This window comes from Melospiza melodia, chromosome 22 (genome assembly GCF_035770615.1).
Source record: "Melospiza melodia melodia isolate bMelMel2 chromosome 22, bMelMel2.pri, whole genome shotgun sequence".
Taxonomy (NCBI): domain Eukaryota; kingdom Metazoa; phylum Chordata; class Aves; order Passeriformes; family Passerellidae; genus Melospiza; species Melospiza melodia.
This window is the reverse complement of record NC_086215.1, coordinates 12820399-12839618: the sequence shown is the minus strand read 5'-3', so window position 1 is coordinate 12839618 and position 19220 is coordinate 12820399. Positions and strand designations below refer to the sequence as shown.

General features: G+C 47.3%; 1 protein-coding gene across 5 annotated transcripts in view; it reads left to right on the top strand.

Moving 5' to 3' along the window:
• Nucleotides 1-18542, top strand: part of MAPKAP1 (MAPK associated protein 1) — a 79610-nt gene extending 61068 nt beyond the window's left edge. For all 5 annotated transcript variants that reach the window (XM_063174353.1, XM_063174354.1, XM_063174356.1 and 2 more), the window contains 4 exons: nucleotides 2549-2689; nucleotides 7077-7214; nucleotides 16133-16230; nucleotides 17985-18542. In XM_063174353.1, coding sequence (XP_063030423.1) covers nucleotides 2549-2689; nucleotides 7077-7214; nucleotides 16133-16230; nucleotides 17985-18110 — 503 coding nt within the window. In that variant the 3' untranslated portion in view covers nucleotides 18111-18542. The remainder of the gene's footprint in view (nucleotides 1-2548; nucleotides 2690-7076; nucleotides 7215-16132; nucleotides 16231-17984) is intronic.
• Nucleotides 18543-19220: the final 678 nt, after the last annotated feature.

Here is a 19220-nt window from a genome sequence, read left to right as displayed (position 1 = left end):
AAAGAGAAAGTTTATATTTCAGGGTATTAAATGAAACAAAAACTTTCCATTATTAAGAAATATGTATGGAGAAATCCCCTTTCCAGCCAGCATTTACTAATAGCATTCAAGCTAATAAACTGCTTCCAGTGTGCAGAACTTTTAACTTGCACAAAGATTTATCTTTAAACTGAAAGCTGCACTTTGTAATGTGAAATGCCTTTATGTGTGGTAGGAAGCCGTTCATGGCTAATTTAGTTTTATTCTTGCCATCTTACTTCTGGAAAGTTCCTCTTTCTCATTTTATCATTAGATAGTAATTAGTATTCAAGGGAAATTGGTCTTAATATATTAAAATTGGTTTAGTGCCTTTAGACCTATAGCAAAGCCAGTGTCTTATTGGAAAATGTAATTGGGGACTCTGTGTATGTAATTAATTGTATTGCAATTAAGAACTTTCATTAAGCAATATTCTAGTACATTAAAGTAATAAGGGACATTTTTGCAGTGCAGTTAACTTTGTGTTTTGTTGTTTTATGGGGGAAATGCAGGTTCCCTTGCCTGCAGCAGCTGCCTGTGCCATTGCAGCGCTGGGTGCTCCTGAGGAGCCGTTTCTGTCCGTGCTGGGGCTGGCAGGGCTGGCACAGGAGGCTCCTGCTTCAGCTGGGTCCCCGTGGGCAGGCCCTGCTTTGGCTCCTCGTGAGCTGGTGCTGCTTTCCCACTGCTGCTGTCTCCTTTGGAAGTCAGGGTCCCAGTGGGGAGCTGGGCTGAGCGACCGAGCTGCCCCTGCTCCAGGGGGCTCAGGTGTGCCCTGGGGCTGTGTGGGCAGCCCAGGCCCAGCTGGAGGGGTCTCTGCTGCCCTGTCCCAGCTCCTGTCCCAGCACGGGTGCCATTGTCACCACGCAGTGTGGGGACAGGGCTGTGGGCACACACACCCCAGCCTGGAGCAGGGTCCTGGCTGGCTCTGGGCAGGGGGGCAGCAGTGCCATTGCCACCCTCCTGCCCCGCTGCCAGGCTCTGCCGCGCCACAGCCCCTCAAGATGCTTTTAAGTGCACCAAAAAGTTTGACATATCTCAGTGTATCTTTGGAGTAGTGCAGCATGAGGGTTTGACATGATACATTATGATAATCCATAGTATAGAGACATTAACACAGGGGTCTGTGACAAAATGCATTGTAATGTCTCGGAAGGAGCCATTACAATTTATCTTGTCATTCTGGAGCATGGAGTGCTTGCAGTGTTAAGATGGCTCTGCATAAATTCACATGGAGACTGTTTAATTTGATTTTTGGAATCCTTTCAAGTCGAATGGCACAGCCCAATTTGTGGCTTAACCCTTTGGTGTCCCCTTCCCCAAAGGAGGGTGCATGGTGTGTGAGAAGGGCAGCTCTGGGAAAGCTGTGGTGAAATTCTGTGTCCTGGGAATCTCCTGCTTTATGCTCCCCATGTGGCTTTGGACTCATTTAGCAGCAGATGCTCACAGTGGTGTAGTGTTGAGGCCACTCCAACAGTACAAGTCTCAAGCAAAATTAATACTGAAAAATCTGACAATTTGGTACCTGCTTTGCTGGAGCTTTAAAATCTGTACTAAAACTCCATCATCTCATCTTCCCATTATTAAAATTTCAGCAAAATACAGAGTTTTCATTAATCTCCTGCAGAAAATTTAGTTCTCTGAACTGGCAGTTGGTTCAGCTTTTAGGACTAGATTAGCCAGGATATTAAACAAAACGTGTCATTCCTCAGGATCTCCTGTAAGAAGCTAAATCAGTTTTCAAACATATTTATGCCACTTTATCTACCAGCATCTGAATGATCATTTTGAGCTGAGGTGCTTTATTAGCAGCTGGCATCGAAATTACTCTGTGCAATTATATATCACATTATAGTAATGTTGAAATTGGTGTTAATCCAACGTCATAAAATGTAAAAAAATCTTTAAAGTGTGTTATATTTTTTCAGTAATTGGCATTTTGGCTTAATGAGTTGTTGCCTTTTATAAAGGCAGTACCTGCAGTGGTAATGAGAATACTAATCAGTAAATAAAGTGCAGCTTCACATCAGCGTGCCCGTGGTGCTGCTGGCACATGGGGGATCCGTGCTGGCATCCAGGGGGCACCTCTGGGGACAGACAGACACCTCTGGGGACAGAGAGGCACCTCTGGGGACGGAGAGGCACCTCTGGGGGCAGAGAGGCACCTCTGGGGACAGACAGGCACCTCTGGGGGCAGACAGACAGGCACCTCTGGGTGGGTTTTGGGCAGCTCTGGCCTCCTTGCTGGGTGGCCAGCAGGGTCCCCTGCTCGTCCCCTGGGTACCCACGGTGCAGGGCTGCCTGTGCCACCGGAGAGCTGGAGTGGTGTGTCCCCAGCATGGTGTGCTGCTCTCCACGCAGCCTCAGGTGCCTGCCCTCGTGGCCTCGGTGCCCGGGTGGCTGCCCTGGCGTGGAGGGTGGCATCTCCTGGTGCCAGAGCCACTCAGAGTCCCTGGGCACGCCCAGGTGTGGCGGCGCCAGGTGTGCCCCGAGCCAAACCTCCCTTCAGGAGCCCCTGGACCTTGTCTTGCAGGTTCAAGAGGAGAAGAGGTGTCGGAGGAGGACCCCCAGATCGACATAGCCACGGTGCAGGACATGCTCAGCAGCCACCACTACAAGTCCTTCAAAGTCAGCATGATCCACCGGCTGCGCTTCACCACGGACGTGCAGTTAGGTAAATGCACCCGTGCCTGGCACAGGGCAGCTCAGGGCTGTGCCAGCACTGCCTGGCATCTCTGCCACTCCGAATCCATCGTTATCACCTTGCTCCATTTTCTCACGGAGCGCTTGAAAGTGTCGCTGGCGTTTCAGCAGTTAAAAATATTGCTTTCCGTTGAAAATACTTCAGTATTTTTATTATCCCCAATCAGTTGCACATGTTGCCTCTGAAGGAAGGCCATTATTTAATGACCTCGTCTCTTTTTTTCAGTCTAGGCTTCCTAATGGAAAGCTTCGTGCCAACTGTTTTGTTATTTTTAAATGAGGCTTTGCAAAATTGGGAGTTATTGGGTTTTTCCTTTTCTGAGACTGAAAGATTTTTAACGACCTGGTGGAAATTTGAGGTGGAACAAAATAAATGAGCATTCTCTAAAGGTTTTATATTGTCCTTATTGGCTCGCTGAATGCTTTTGAAAACCTGAAGGCCAAGGGCTGACAGAATCCTGAATTATAAAAGCCCCATTACTGTTTTAAAATGATTGAATGGCTTTTTATCTTTGCGTTTAAATTGTGAAAATTTGATTAATGATGCATTGGTAGGTGACCTGTGACATTCCTGCAAACACTTCCATAAAGAAATGATTCAGCAGTAAGATATTAAGTGCCATAATGTTTACAAAATACATTTATTCTGTAGAATTCAGAATTGTTAAACTATACCAACTCCTGTATTATTGTCACTACAGTCCCTTCACTCCTCCATCCTGAAGCACATGTAAGAGTATGTGAGTGTAAAATTCTCACAGAAGAGGGTTTTTTGGTTTATTTTGAGCTGTCTAGTTGAGGCAGGATTTATCTGTGGTGCTGGAGCAGGGCAGTGCTGGGCATGTTTGCTGCCTTGAGCAAACTCTCGGGGTGTGATAGTTTGCTTCCAGTGAAGTTTGACTCACTGTATCTGGGAAGTGTCAGAAATGAGAGCTTGAAAAGGTCATGACAGATCACTAAAGATAAATGGTTAAGGGAGAAGAGCTGTTAAATGAAACAAATGGCTTAACTTGTGCAGCAGTGGAGGAGCTGACCCTGCCCAGTGCTGTAAGGACCATAAAATTTCCCTTTTATAACAATCTGTGAACTTGTGTGATTTTGATGGCAGTGCACTGACAATGGGGCTTTATAATCTAATTTTATTTTTTTTAAATCAAAGAAAACCCCAGCAGGGTGTTCAAACCTTGGGCAAATACAGAAAATCAAAACCTTTTGATAGAGTCTGAGTAAGTTGCTGGGCTTTCTCCTGAATTTTTTAAAGACATTAGAAGATCGAGATTGGCAAAACAAGGACTGAGGGGCAGTGTGGGTTTGGGCTGGTGAGTGTTGCATGTTATCTGTGAGTGACAGACTGCTTCTTCCTCCCTGGAATGGCAACAACAGGGGCTAAGATTTTTAATTCAGAGGTGACTGGCCTGGGAGCCTGGTGATGGCCGGTTGCAAAGACTTTTCTTTGCAGCTTTTGTGTGCCATCAGTTCTGTGTAGCAGCTGTAACAGGGCAAGGGTTTCTCAGGGACCCCAGAAATCCTCTGTCACCCCTTTGCTCCTTGTTGGCAGATCAGTGGTGTCAGCGGCTGTGCAGGAGTGGATTGCACTTTTTGAAATGTTTTAGCTGTTTTCAGGTCTGACCATTGAATTTGAGGCAAGGTTTATGAAAAACATGGGAGTAAATTTGATTTTCTGTACATTGTGTGTAGCTCTGTAGTAAAAGGTGATACGTGCCTGGCCATGGGAGGAGTGCCCAGCCCTCTGAGTGAGGGGGCTTTTGCATTTAAGGTGGCAGTTTAAGGTCTGGGGTTTGTGTTTCAGCCCATGTCACAGGGTAATGCACACACAGCAGCACTCTCAGCACTTTTACAAAGGCTCTATCCTGTGCTGGAGGAATAAGACACATTTACTCGTGTATTACATTAGCACAACTAACAGGAGCATATTGTCTGGGAAAACAACTGCTGGCAAGTGTTTCAGAGAGGGGAGGGGGCAATTGCAGACCCAACAAAGGGAGCAAGAACAGAACACTGCTACAGGACCCATACATTGATGGCATTCCTTTTGACAAAATGAATGAATTTAAAAAATAGTAGAAGGGGCATTTTCACTTGGGTTTTGAGTATGAGTGATTTGTGCTGTGAGACAGAGACTGCAGAAACCACAGACACAATACTGTTTTGATTTTAGGTTTCAACACATCCAGATTGTGAGAACAATAACACAAAAAAGACAACATTCTTTGTCAATGTACTCTCTGGATGTGGGTGAGCTTCAGCCAGCGATGTCGAGATACAGAAATAATGGATGAAGTATACAGCAACAATTTGCAGATAAAAATAATAGAAGTTAAAGTGTATTTTACATGATAAAAAAAAGATGAAAGAGGAGGAAGTCTGTTCCATCTGAGATGGTTACAAAATGGTGAAGTAGCCTCTGCTGAGAAGATTGATGCAATGGGGAGTGACCTTGGCTTGGAGCAGGAGCTGGTGATGTATGTATGAGCATCTCGCTGCTAAATGGACCCAGATTTGTAGCACTAATATACATGGAAGCCCAGAACCAAACTCAGGATGGCAATAAATCAACAGCCACTTTGGGTGTCATTTCTGGTTTATATTCCACTATTGTTCTATCACTTTAATTCATGTCACTATCATCTGTTCATCTGGAACAGTTTTATATAATTTTCCAGTGGAGTTACCTGACAAATCCTATCAAATTAACAAGGTGCATTAACAGTATTGACTGACTGTGAATTCTGAAGTTGCAGGACCAAACAGTGACATTTTTTTGAGGATATTTATAGGGGTGATGCTCTTAGAGGAAGGGATGGGGAACAGCCCTCACACATCAAGAATTTGCACCTTTATTTTTAGAACTTCCCCTGACTTTTTTTAAATGAGAAAATGAGACTTTGTACCGTCAACTTCCATATTTTCCTTAAACTACAGCAAATACCATTTGGAATAATGAACCATCACAGTGAAATACCAACACCAATTTTACATAATCTGTCCAAAATTAAATCACAAACCAAAATGGGCTCCAGATACAGCCTCAGCCTACTCAAATTAGTGAGTTGCAGGAGCCTGGGTGTTAATTGGACTCTTGATACAATGCTTAATTGCAATGTGATCTCTCTGATGTGAGGTGTGTTTAGTGATTGTTGGGTTAGGGGGTGTTCCATGACCCAGGGGTGGGTGAGGCTGGCCTGGTCTCAGGCCAGGGGCTGCAGCCAGACCCCCCCAGGCTCCTGCCCTGTCAGAACCCTCAGGAGGGAGAGAGTTTTCTGGTTTTTTTTCAGAGATGCAAAAGTTAAATGATATTTAAATACCTTTTTCCTATATTCCTTTTGTTGATGTCTCACGAGCTTCATGCTGTAACTCATGCCTGAAGACACATAATTGTTTTTAAGGTGCACAAAGCTGCCTGGGAAGTTTGCTCAGCTCAGTTCAGTTGCTGAGCTGGTTCCAGCAGGATCCTCCTTGCCCTCTGCCCTGGAGTGGCCTCACCTTGAGTGCTGTGTGCAGCACAATGTGAAAGGGACATGAAGCCATCAGAGAGCACCCAAAGGAGGCCATGGGGTGGGAAGTGTCCTGGGGAGAGATGAGGGTGCTCTGTGGGGTCAGAGCTCGCTGGGGGCTGTGGCATGAGGGGAAGCAGAGGGAAGGTGCCAATCTCTGCTCTCGTGGACGTGACAGGACTCGGGGAAGGGGCTGAAGCTGAGTCGGGGACATTGAGGTTGGATATCAGGAAAGGGATTTTCACCCAGAGCAGGGCTGGGCTCTGGAGCAGGCTTCCCTGGAAAGTGGACACAGCATCAGCCCTGCCTGGGTTCAAGGGGCACTGTTGGGACAGTGCTGCAGGCACAGTGGGGTTGTTGGGTGTCCTGTGCAGGGCCAGCATTGCACTCTGTGATCCTGATGGTTCCCTCCCAGCCCAGCACAGTCTGAACCTCTGGTTCTGTTATTGTATGGTTGCCTGTCTGCTGTACAGCAGATGGAGAGGGGTGGGTGGTGATAGTGTCTGTTACACGGAGCAGTGGTGACTGTAAAACCAGCACTATCTCCTATAAATCTCACAGCTCGTGTAGCTACTGCTTCCAGAAGAGCTCTGTATGCTTTTAGAAGAATCTTTTCTGTGATATTTCTTTCTTTTGGTATGCTTATGCAGGAGAATAAAATGCAGATTATCAATGCAGTTTGATAACCATTTGCTTCTGGTTTCCAAAGCTCCCGTGCCTTCAGAAAGCCCAGAAGGGCAATATACCTTCAGCCCATTTAAGATTTATAAAGTGTGTCAAACGGCTGATATGAAATCGGTTAAACAGATCACTCTTGTGGCTCTCTATTCTTTCTCATCTCAGGTATTTCTGGAGACAAGGTAGAGATAGACCCTGTTACTAATCAGAAGGCCAGCACTAAGTTTTGGATTAAGCAGAAACCCATTTCAATCGATTCTGAACTCCTCTGTGCCTGTGACCTTGCGGAAGAAAAAAGCCCAAGTGAGTAGTCCTTTTTATTTATGTTCTCTCTTCTCTGCCTCCCTGGATGTGCTCCATGTCCAAAGAATTATTGCTACCATGTCCTTTTCTTTCTCTAGGTGTGTTTTTTTCATTCCAGGATGTTTTTAATCTGACTGGGTTCTGTTACAGAGAACACAGCATAAACAGACACACATTTTACGAGTGTCCTCTGATGCTGCTCTCAGCTAATGGCATCACTCAGTGTTTCTTGCCCACTGTGCCACTAAGGGAACTCTGGCTCTGCCCAGCTGTCTCCAGCCCTGCAGCACAGCCAGCAAATCCATGTTTCAACATAATTGCAATTCTTGGGCACTTTTTAACTTCCAGGCTGGTTTTAAATGTCTTTGGTGCAACTGAAGATCGGACATACAGAAAGTGTCATCTCAGCCTGGATTTGCCCCATTTGCCATGGCTGCAGGGTCGCTGGCACTGAAGGTGCCACTCTGGGCATTCTGTTCTGTGGTGGTGACCAGGCCAGAACAGCAGTGACAGCCAGGTCTGGGGACAGGCTGGACATCCCAGCTCAGCCATTGCCCAGAGGTCAGAGCTGGCTCTGTGAGTGCAACTCCAAAAGCAAGGGCTTCTGCTTGTTGTGTCAGGAGAGGAATGACAGTCTCTGTCTGGAAAAGTTGTTTTAAAAAGCCCAGGATGGGCCCTGGGAGAATTGGGCAATGGCTCCCAGTGGGGCCAAAATGGAACCGTCTACTATCAAAAAGTGACTGCAGTTCAAAAGCTCAGATGGATTTTATTGCACTTGTGCCTCTGCAGGGTAGTGAGATGCTGGTATTAAGTACTTATCTGCAAGGTGACAGAGAGGGAGAATTATGTGATACATATTTACAGAGGTAATGATCTGTTGAATTCTCTTGGAAGAGTAAATTTATGGCTGCCACAGATTTTATCAGCAATTATTGAACTATATCCTTCTCCCCTTCATTACCCCTTCCTACTCCATGTTCTTGGTTTAGTCATTGTCTTCCTTTTCTGTCTCTCCATCAAGATTTCATGGTCCTTGGGTAGGCACAATCCCAAGGAGAAGCTTCCCCAGTGACCTGGCAGTCTGAAACACGTGAGGATTTTGTGTACAGTGCAAGGGCCAGTTTGTGCTGGTAAATCCTGCCACACCTCTACTCTGTACCCACATTTCTGCAAATGCAGACAGTGAGGGGATAAAATGGTGCCCCCAAAACAAGGCTGTATTTGAAGAGACCAGTTGAAACCTGAGGTTTCCCCTGCTGTCAATGCACCAGGGACAATCCCTGGACACCTCGTCCTGCAGGATGGGGCTCTGCCGCCCCAGAGGCAGCACCTGCTGCTGTGTGGAGCTATGTTTGTCCCCAGATCCTGCCAACCCAGGAGTTTCAACCCCCAGACAGAGCCCAGGTACAGGAGGGCAGTGCCTGCACATGGGGACCACTGAGTGAAGAATCACGGTGGCTTTGGAGGGGACACTGGCAGGTTGGAACCAAGGCAACCACGACAGTACCGAGGGGCTTATTTGCTCATTTTTGTGTGAACATCTTAAACTTCTCCTACTAAATAATGGTTCAGCACCGTTCCAAAAGGAGAAAATACTTCCTCCTGAAACTGCTGACCTTTTCCCAACTCACTAAAGATGTTCCAAAAGTCATTATTTTAGGCCAGCAGAAAAGACTTTTAGTGTGACATCTCAGAATGATGCATTTTGGGGAACTGAACAGCAGATCAGTATCTCTTGAATTTTAAATGGAAAAAAGTTATTTTAGTAGCATAAAGGAATGAAACTCACTGTATTTCACAAGTTTTGTCTGTGATTTTTATCAGCACGGTGATGTATGTTTGTAGCAGAGTTTACATCAAAAATTATTCCCGGATCTTTCTTGAATGAATTATTGCAAAGAGAGGCTGGGTACAGATAAGGTCTTTGAGTTCTGCAATATATTTTGTTTTCATGTTTCTATCTCTTGTAACACAAACCTGCTCCATCTCCTCTTCCAGAAGTGCTGGTGCTTGTCCCGTTGTGCTGGGCTTGGGGTTTGGGGCTGCCTTCCCTCCCTGGGCACCTCGGTGGGGTTGGAGCCAGCTGGGCTGGGCTCTGTGTGAGGGTGCAGTGGGAGCCTCGTGCTCGTGTTCTTTGCTTCCCCCTGCACTGGCTCCTGCAGGGAGGCTTTGGTGGCACCTGTGTGTGTGTGTGAAAGGGCTCAGCAGCCTCAGAGCTGACGTGCTGGGGATGCTGATGGACAGCTCGCAGCCGTTTTGGACAGGCTGAGTTTTCCTGTGCTGAGAGTTCACAGAACTCAGAGCTGCCTTCAGTGAGGGCAGAAAATGAGAACAGAAAGCTCTGGCATCTCATTTGCCATTAGTGGGGGGATTGTAGGCAGGGATGGCTGATGATTTTTGTTTGCCCTTGTAGTAGCCCTGGGTCAGAATTTGAAGTTTTATTTGTAAATTAAATCAGACTCCCTGGATTTAGACTGAGGGGAGAGTTAATGGCCCTGCTGGCTTGCTTCGATGCCATTAGAACCTGACAACACTGGGCACGAACATCTTCTTTAAATCAGGTTCAGCCTGATTATCATGAGAGATTCTGAATGTTTTGAGTCTTGAAAGGAAGCATCCTATCATGGAGAAATAAGATTTAAGCCTTAATAAAGTAGTTGTCATTTTTATAGCTGAAAAGAGCTTTGTATCTCAATTAAGTGTACATAATATAAAGTCTTAAGGAAGCAACATAATACGTTTAATACAATTATATCCCTTTGCAATAGTGTAATTTAAAGGAAATCTGATTCTGGTAATGTCTCTTACATTACTTGGACAGGGGAGAAACTTCAGTGTCACTGCCCACTGCCGTGTGCAGTGCTCTGTGGCCCGAGTGGCCCTGATGGATGCCCAGGGCTGCTGGGCACAGCTGAGCTGGGCAGGGAGTGCAGAGACCAGGGCAGCCCCTGTGCCACCACACCTGATCAGAGCCTGCCCAGGGCTCTCCCAGGCAGCTGTGCTTCACAGGAGCTGCAGAAATTGGATTTATTTGATAATTTACTTGAAACACTGAAGCAACATTCTCTGTGATCCTTTATCTGCCTTTTTTTTTGTTTTCATGAAGCAGAGACATCTCAGTTGCTTTGTCAAAATACCCTGGGTATGAAGCTAAGTGTAAACAAAGGTGTTCCGTAGGTCACGGAGTACATGGGTAACTTCAGTTTGTAATTTAATTGCCCGCTTTGCACCCTGCAGCTGAAGATTTCCTTTAAATTCTGATTCCATTGTTGCACTGGGGCTTAACAGAGTGTTAACCTGGTAATAGGCACAGGGCCTCCCCATTATATGTCTCGCTATCGAGCGGTTCTGCATGACTAGTTAAAAAAGATGGCAAGAAGATTAATGAAAGCTGCGAGTCCAGAAGGGGGGCAGGTACCTCGGTGAGACTTCCAGCGAGGAGATATTAGAGCTGAACCAGAGCTTGGCTTTTTCTTTATCCCGTGACCTCTGAACCTGCCTTACTGTCGGGAGCTGCCAGCCGAGCCGACGTTTTGATTGATGTTGCTACACGAGTCAGTCTTTCCCATTGAATTCCACATCTGCACGAAAATAGCTTTTCCAGCAGTATTCACCCTGGCTGCAAGCGATAGCCAGAGCCATGCCTGAGCCCCCTTTATGTAGTTTTCATTTAAAGCTAAAGGTGTTTGATGTTTTAATTCAGTGTCCAGTTTCTCTTGATTATGCACATTGGGTAGTACTAATTTAATGAATTCGTTGTTGGGTTGTGGAAGGGCTGAAAATACCCAGGAAGTGTTGGGAGGGCATTGGGTTCCTGCTGCTCTGGGGGCTCAAACAGAGCTGTTGCAGGTTTGCTCAGAGCCTGCAGTGGGGCCAGAGCAGAGGCAGTGTGTGCTCTGCAATTGGTGCACAAAATACCACAATATTATGGTTCCTGATATCCCTGCTCCTGCAGCGGAGCAAGAAGTAACAGTAAAATTCCCACTCAACAGGAGACTAGTCACAGGTTCTGACCAGAAGGTAAAAAACAGGTTCAGCAGAGAAAACGTTCCCAAACTTGAGGCTGGGAGTGAGAGGAGCACGCGAGCGTGGAACAGAAGGGCAGAGCCCAGCCCTGGGCAGGGCAGGGGAGCAGGCAGGGGCGGCAGCGGGCACAGATGGCCCCGTGTGCCCGGTGGGCTCGGGCTGTGCCAGGGCGGCACTCAGCAGCACTGTCCCTGCAGAGAAGGGCTGCCAGCGAGGGTCCCCAGGCCTGGCAGGGGCACGAGCAGCCGGGCACTGCAGCGCTGATTAACTGCAGCCCCTCCAACAGCCGCTCATAAAAGTTCTCCTGAGCGCAATCAGGAGCGCGCATTGCCTCATCCTTTTAACAAATCTGTTTTGTAGCCCTATTAAAAGGGGTCTTCATCTATCCTGTCAAAGCTATTCTGCTGGGGTTTTTTAGTTTAATTACACTATCCAATTAAAACTCCTCGCTGCATTTTGATTCGCCTCTCCTCGGGCCTGAGTGGATGTGACATTTACAAGGCTCGCCTCTCCGGCAGACAATGCGTGATTGATGAGGTGCAGACGCAGTGGAGGAGCCCATTGCCATGTGGAAACACTGCATTTTGATTTATTTATCTTTTTTCCCCAAACAAGGTTGCTGGTAAAGAGGTTTTGGGCAACCCCGAGTCGCACCTCAATTTTCAGCATTTTTGCAAAAATCTTTATTAGTATTGTGCCTCTGATAATAATTTAAAGAAACAGAAGGCTTTGAGGGAAAATAATCCAGATGTGTGAATAGTTGCCACAGTTTGACACAAAAGTGGGTGTGTGCTGCACTTTAATTGCAGCTCTGTTTTCAAGACATCTGGACCCACGTCACCCTCTAATAGCAATGCTGAGTAGCAAGCCTACAGTGGAACATAAAGGGTTGGAGGAAAAGAGATCATGGAATATGCTGCTGCCTGAGAGAATGGGGTGAGCCAGCTGGACCACAGCTGCTGTTTTTTTCCTTAACAGTCTTATCATTTGTTCCCACTTAAGTACTGGCCTGGTTTGAGGAGATCCACCTCGGGTTCATGGTGGGCAGCCTGAACCACCAGTGACTCCACTGGCATCAGTGGGGTGAGGATTGCACCCAGAACTGGCTGCCCTCACTGCCTCTAACTCATGTGCCTCTGGGATAAATATCCCTTGCATTAAATGGGATTAACCCCACCCGTACACCCAGGCCCACAGCCCTGTTCTGTCTGTCCCTAGCAGAGCTTGGTGCCACATCTGGATAATCCAGCTGTGGCTGCAACTTGTGACCTCCCCTGAGAAGTTTTTTAGGTTACCAGAGGGTGTCAGGAAGGGTGTTGGGTGTTTTTTAACCCTAACACAACTCTCGCAGCTTTGTAGACCCTTCAAGCCTTCCTCCAGGGTCACAGCATCACTGCTGGGGTATCACAGGAGGGTTTCAGACAGCTGAGCCCCTCCCCAGTGCTTTGGGTGAAATGCAGCAGTGGCTGCAGAGCAGAGCCTCCCCCAGCTCGTGCAGGGTTGGAGGAAATGTGTCTTTGTACAGAAGTATTGCTGATGTGTATTTTGCTATCCTCATTCCTTGCCTTTGACTGGTGCATTTCTAACCCTCCTGCATCCTTTCGGGGCCCATGGGAGGAGATTTCAGGGTCTGAGCCTGTTGAGGTCACAGTTTCTGAAGCAGTGAGAATCAGTGATGTCAAACGATGTCCATAAGTGCTTTGTTCTTCAGAGAGTCCTTCTCCAGCTATTTATTCCACTAATAACTCCTAATTGTTGACTTCTGCCTTATGGCCCTGTAATGACAAAGTAATCATCAAGGTATATTGAAAAATTAACATAAATTTGCATTTCTAGTGTTTGTTTGTTTTCTGCTTTGTCCAATTCATGAATATTCTTTTCATCCTCTGTCTAATTAGTGATTTAATTCCATTCTGTTTAAAGAGTTGGCAAAGGATAAGGGCTGAATTGTGGGGTGGGAGGGAAAGAAGAGAAACTTTCTAATCTTGGCAGATTCAGTAAAAAAATTATCTTCTGCAAATTCATATCCTTGTTTTCCAAGCAAAAAATCTATCTTTTGGACTTTGATAAAAAGAGTTTATTACTTAGATTAGAGTGATTATTTTTCTACCTGTGTCAGGTGCAGCGTGGGGCCCACCAAGGGCGTGGATGTTTTCCCAAGATTGCAGGAATTAGCACAAGATTTACTGTTGCCCGTACAAGCACATTATGGTGGGTGGTTGTGGAGCTGTAATCCCACAGGGTTTCTGGGGGCTGTGTGTGGCTGTGGGGAGCTGGGGCTGGCGTGCAGGAGGAGCTGCAGAGCCCTGGGAGGGCCAGGAGAGCCGGAGCTGCAGCGCTGCAGGGCCTCTTCCCTCGCCTCGTTGGCAGTGCAGTGGTGCTAAAAATCAGAGATGGGCTGAGCAGCTGAACGTGAGACGTGGTGCTGAAGGAGTAAATGAGCTCTCCTTGGTGAATTCCCAGTGAATTAGCATCCTGCCCTTCCGTCTGTGGGCTCCTCTCCAGGAGTAACCACACAGGAACCCATTAGTGCTGGGCTGGGGAGATGCATCAGCGCTCGGAGCCGGGGCCGAGGGCAGCAGGGGGAGAGGCTGCTCTGCTGCTCTGCCCTGGGGCCATGGCACGGCTGGGGCTCAGGGGCACCAGGGACATTGGCACAGGACCCCTTGGCTGTGCTGGGCTCAGCGTGGGCTGCGCCAACCCCTGACCAAAGCTGCTGAGTTTCTGTCATTCCTTTTGCTTTCCATAACACTTTTGACAGACAAACATATTCGGGAATAACGTGAATTTTCTGTTGCTGTGCAGCTGATTGATCCTGATTGCAGGGCACTGAGGTTCCCTGCAAACACCCAGCCACTGGTGGTGTGGAGTGATGGTAGCAGCTGCTTGTGCAGCATCTGCATTTGCTTTAAATCCCCCATCACGTGCAGCAGGAGCCACTCGAGCTGCTGCTGTTTGTTACCAGATCCTCTCACACAGAAACATCAAACCATGGAAGCTCCTATTGATCTCAGAATTGTCAGGGGTGGTGCTCTATTGGAAAGAGGTACATCACATATTTAAGCACTCTTGGAAATGGAAATCAATCTCACAATTCATAAATTCCATCTGGCTAGAAGAGTAGCAGAGCAAAGTGCCAGTTAGGATTTCAGTGCGCTCATATTTCATGCTGTAAGTAGCGTGTTGTGGACTTGGAGCCCATAAACATGATGCTGTAATGGGGCTTTCGAAGGAAAAGTCTTCTTGGCTTCTTTCCACTGGGTCCCCAGTCCCGGCAGGAGGGGCTGCGGGGTTTGGCATCGGTGCCAGGGCCCTGCAGAGCCACACTGGGCCAGTGCCCTGCTGGGCAGGCCCAGAGCAGCCTCTGTGCCCGGGGCAGCAGGAGCTGTGCCCTTGGCAGGGCTGTGCTGGGCAGGGCAGTGCCCCAGGGACACGTGGTGGCACCGTGGCTCGAGGCCAGCCTGGGCTCCGGGGAGCAGGAACACCTGGAGAGGTTTGGTCTTGATCCACAGCAAGAATTACCCAGAATTTCCAAAACCCAAAATGCAGCAGCTCGTAGGGGTCCCTCTGACCCTGTTTTGTGCCAGTTTCTGATAACCAGTGTGGGATGTTCAATGTCCAAGGAGAGTGTGGGAGCTGGTGGAGCACGGTGCTGTGTCCCAGCCCCAGAGTGGTGCACTGGCACTTTTGGAATCATTAAGATGCTGTGTTCCAGGCAAAGCTGCATGCATTAACATGCTGATGAGCTCCCAGCTTGGAATTCCGCATTTTTAGTACCACTGAGGCATCATTTGTCAAATGATTTAAAGGGTTGGGTTTTTATTATTATTATTAGCCAATTTTTCAATACAGAATTTATATTCCAGATTAGTGCATCATAATGGTGTTTAATTAACATGCCACGATAAAATACTTGCATCTCAAATTTCCTGGCCACCAATCTGAGCATATATCAGTCACTTTTTGGAAATCTGGAGAATTAGATAATGTAAATAAGATTTCCAATTAGCTTTCCTGCAGGAAAGACCTGGATTTACAGTAATGTGGCTGTTACTTTATGGATTGCTAACTTTGACTGTTGAGCAGAATAAATTAGAAAACCGTTGGAAAAGTATCATGTACAGAATGCATTTAATTTTAATTTTGAAGCCATCAGCATCCATACAAGTGAAGGATATTTTGCCTTCCTTTGTGTTCCACGTCAGACCTTTGTGTCCAAGTCGTTCCTGCTGGCGCTGCATGTCGGAATGCAGGGCTGCCATCCCAGGGCAGCCACAGGGCCAGCACGTGGAACCTCTGTTTGGGACAGAGGCCTGAGTGCCAGGAAGGTGCCAGCAGGTCACAGTTAGTGTTTAATTTGATTTTCCTTGGTGTGGGAAGGGCCATCCCAGCCCTGAGCGGGTTTGGTGGTGGCACAGCCGCGTCCCTCGGTGCCGTGCGCTTGGTGCTGCTCCCGTGGTCGCCAGCAGCTGGTTGGGCTCACGCGGTGTTTGGGGTGTTTTGGGAGGAGGGTTTGGAGTGCTGGCTCTGGGATTAATTGCCATTTTCTGTTCAGTACAACCCTCCTCCCATGAGCAGCCCCGTCGCGGTGCCGGGGCTGCAGCGCCGTCGCGGCCGAGCAGAGCTAACCAGCCATTTGATGGATTTTTGCATTTCCTGCAGTGGGGATGTGATGGGAAAAGGAACTTTATTGACTGGAGTTCAGCTGCTCCTGTAAGCCACCACTTGCCTTAAATTGAAATGACATGAGAAGCCTGTCAGCATTTCATTGCTTCCTTCTGTCGTGCTGATGGTACGCTGAGATCACCATCTGTGGTTTTCTTCTGTCAGGCAACGAGCTCTGCTCAAACTTTACAGGAATATTCTAAGCAGTTTTTTTCTTATCTTTGCAGGTCATGCAATATTTAAACTTACATATCTAAGCAATCATGACTACAAACACCTTTACTTTGAATCAGATGCTGCTACTGTCAATGAAATCGTACTGAAGGTGAGTATTAAATTTTAACGTGACCCAAAATCCTGGTGTTTTACCACTTGTTAGACATGTGAGTATTCAGGAGGCTCTGGAAGCACACGAGGGTGCAGTGCCTGAGGACCACTGGGGGTGTGTTTAACCTGTCAGGATGGCTGCTCCATGCCTGTTGTTTTATTCATCCTTCCAACAGCCACGCAGCCACTGCCTGTCTGTGTGTAGCATTTCCTTTTGTGCTTTTTTCTAGTTAATAGAGACACCATTTTCTGTGGAATTTTATTGGAAACTACCAGATTTTATTGTGTCCAGGTAGTTTCCACCTTTGGACACGTGGTCAGCAGCCCTGTGCCATACAGGGGTTGGGTGCTCCTTCCCCTCACAGCTCTGCCCACACTCGGGTGTCCCCACACAGCTCACAGGGGCTTCTCTACCTGATCCTCTCCCCGGACTGTTTGCTTTCCTTGGGGCAAACACAGACACAAACTCCCTTGCTTTGGGAAACAATTTTTTGTTACACTCTTGAAAAATTAAATGGAATTTTCCACAAGTTCATCTTTCGTAGCAAGTCAAAACTCAAAAGCAGTAATTTTGGCAAACCATCTGTTATGTTTGCTTTTATTGGCTGTGTGGAGTTTAGAGGATTGTTAAACAACTGACGTGCGATAAAATAACTTGTATTCATCACACCGGAGGTCAGAGTGTTTGAGGGGTTTGTGCTCTGTGAGCTGTTAGGCCAATTCTTCTGGTCCCACTTTACCTTAGATCAGCTATTGCAGTCCCAAACACTTAGAACCATGGAATCGTAGAATCATTAAGGCTGGAAAAGACCCCCAAGGTCATCAAGTCCAACCTTTGCCCAAGAACCCCATGCCACATCTCCCACTTCCACTCATCCCAGTCTGGTCATAAACAAAGGCTAAAAAAGTGGTTTGCTGTCAATAACATGAATATTCGAGAGAGAAATAATATTGAGCAGTACTTTTTTCCCAAGTTGCAGTTTGTTTATATAGAACATTCTCTGGCCTCATGCACAAGTCACTGGTTTGTTTTCAATTCCATCAGCATTAGGGAGCGCAGAAAAATCAGACTTTTCAAATTAGGCTTTTTAGATGATCAAGTGAGAAGGACTGAGACTTTATTGACCATGAAAATTCTCTATATTTTTATGCCTTAAGCTGTAATATGCAATGAAAGTGAAACACTCTACAGTGCATAAAATTGTGCAAGTTTTAAGCCACAGCATATTAACCAGCTAATGACAGACCAAAGGGCGTTTTTATCTTTTTGATTCTTGCATTAACCTTCCATTAAAATTATCTCTGAGATTATCACAAAGCATTGGAGATAATAAATTTAGGGAGTAGCAGGCTTGTTAAATATCATTTTAAAATGCTTTCATCAAGTAAAATGTGCCAAAACAGAGGGAAACTCTGAGATTAGCTGAGTACGCAAACATCATAATGGAAGAATTCTTTTTACTGAGGCTGGTAAGGTCCTTTATTGATGCTCATTGCTGATTGTGCCAGCACTGGGGGGCCTGCACAGCTCCCTGCCCTCCGCAGAGGTTTGGGTGGCCCGGGATGGCACCAGGGACACAGGAGGACAGCCCAGGGCTCTCCTGGCACTCTGGGCTCCCTCTGCCATCACCCTGCCCGTGGCTGCTGGGACCAGTTGGACCAGAGCCCTGCTGAGGGGGTGGGCTGGGGGTCCCTGCCCACCCCGGGCTGTCCCCAGGCTCGGGTGACATTAACACCACTCGTGTCTTGCAGGTTAACTATATTCTAGAGTCGCGAGCAAGCACAGCCAGAGCAGACTATTTCGCTCAGAAACAAAGAAAGCTGAGCAGGAGAACAAGCTTTAGCTTCCAGAAGGAGAAGAAGTCGGGGCAGCAGTGAGCGGGCAGAGCTGCGTGCGGCGCCGGAGCCGCTCCCCTGCCCGCGCCCGGGGCCGCTGCTCTGCCCGGGCCGGCCGGGACCCCGGACATCCCGTCCCCACGGCTGCCAGGCCGGCCCTCCTCGGCGCGGGGAGCCGCCCTGTGACAGACATAAAGAGCCATATCAGCCGGGAAGAAGACTGTTACGCTTCAGGTTCCTTTGATTAGAAATAAGAGAATGACGTAGACTGGCATCATTTAATTACTGTATTATGTACAATCACAAGAAGAGATGTGATTACATATTATTTCACAGCCTGGTTAAAATAAATTATATACATCTGTAATCCACCCACGTACACGCAGGTATTGCTTGTGACATGATCAAATTTCTAAAAACAAAATGTAGGACAAATGTATCCATTTTTACTATTAATAAACAGATGTAATCTTTTTCAAGGTCCATATGATGCACAGTTCTTTTGGGGGGAGGCTGCAGTCCCAGATGGTTTCACTTCTGTTGCTGAAGTGCAGGAGGCATCCGTGAGCCAGGAACAGCAGCCGTGGCAGGGGAGCGCTTAGCGAGGGAGCCCTGAGACAGTCCAGTCTGTTGTGTTTGTTTTGTTCAAAAATATTTTATTTAACTGTGCTTTTCAGCTTTGCAAATGCTTTATTGGAAGTTCCTTGCTGAAGGCAGCACGGTGGTTGGAAATCCACGTCTTGGAGGTGGAGAGGAGAATCCTCCTGCCCGGGACCCTCAGCTGCTGCCACCCTGGGGCTGGCACATCCACTGGGGCACCTTGTCCCTGTGCACTCAGAAATGCCTTCACCTTCTCTCAATATTATTCCTTAACAATAAAATTAAGACCTACTTTGTACTGGGATTTGTAACTACCTTGGCCTTGTTCATCCTTAACACATCAGGGACCACGGGAATGGATGCTGGCACCCAGAGCCGCATTGTTGGTTGAATTCACCAGAGGTGTCTTTCTCCAGCTCACTGGAGCTCTGCACACGCTATCACAGAACTGCCCCAGTGCCCATGGGGCTGGGGGCAGCTCCCTGGGCACTGCCCACCCTCTGCCAGCCTCCCACCCTGCTTTTGTACAGAGAAAACTTCCTGAGCCTTAAC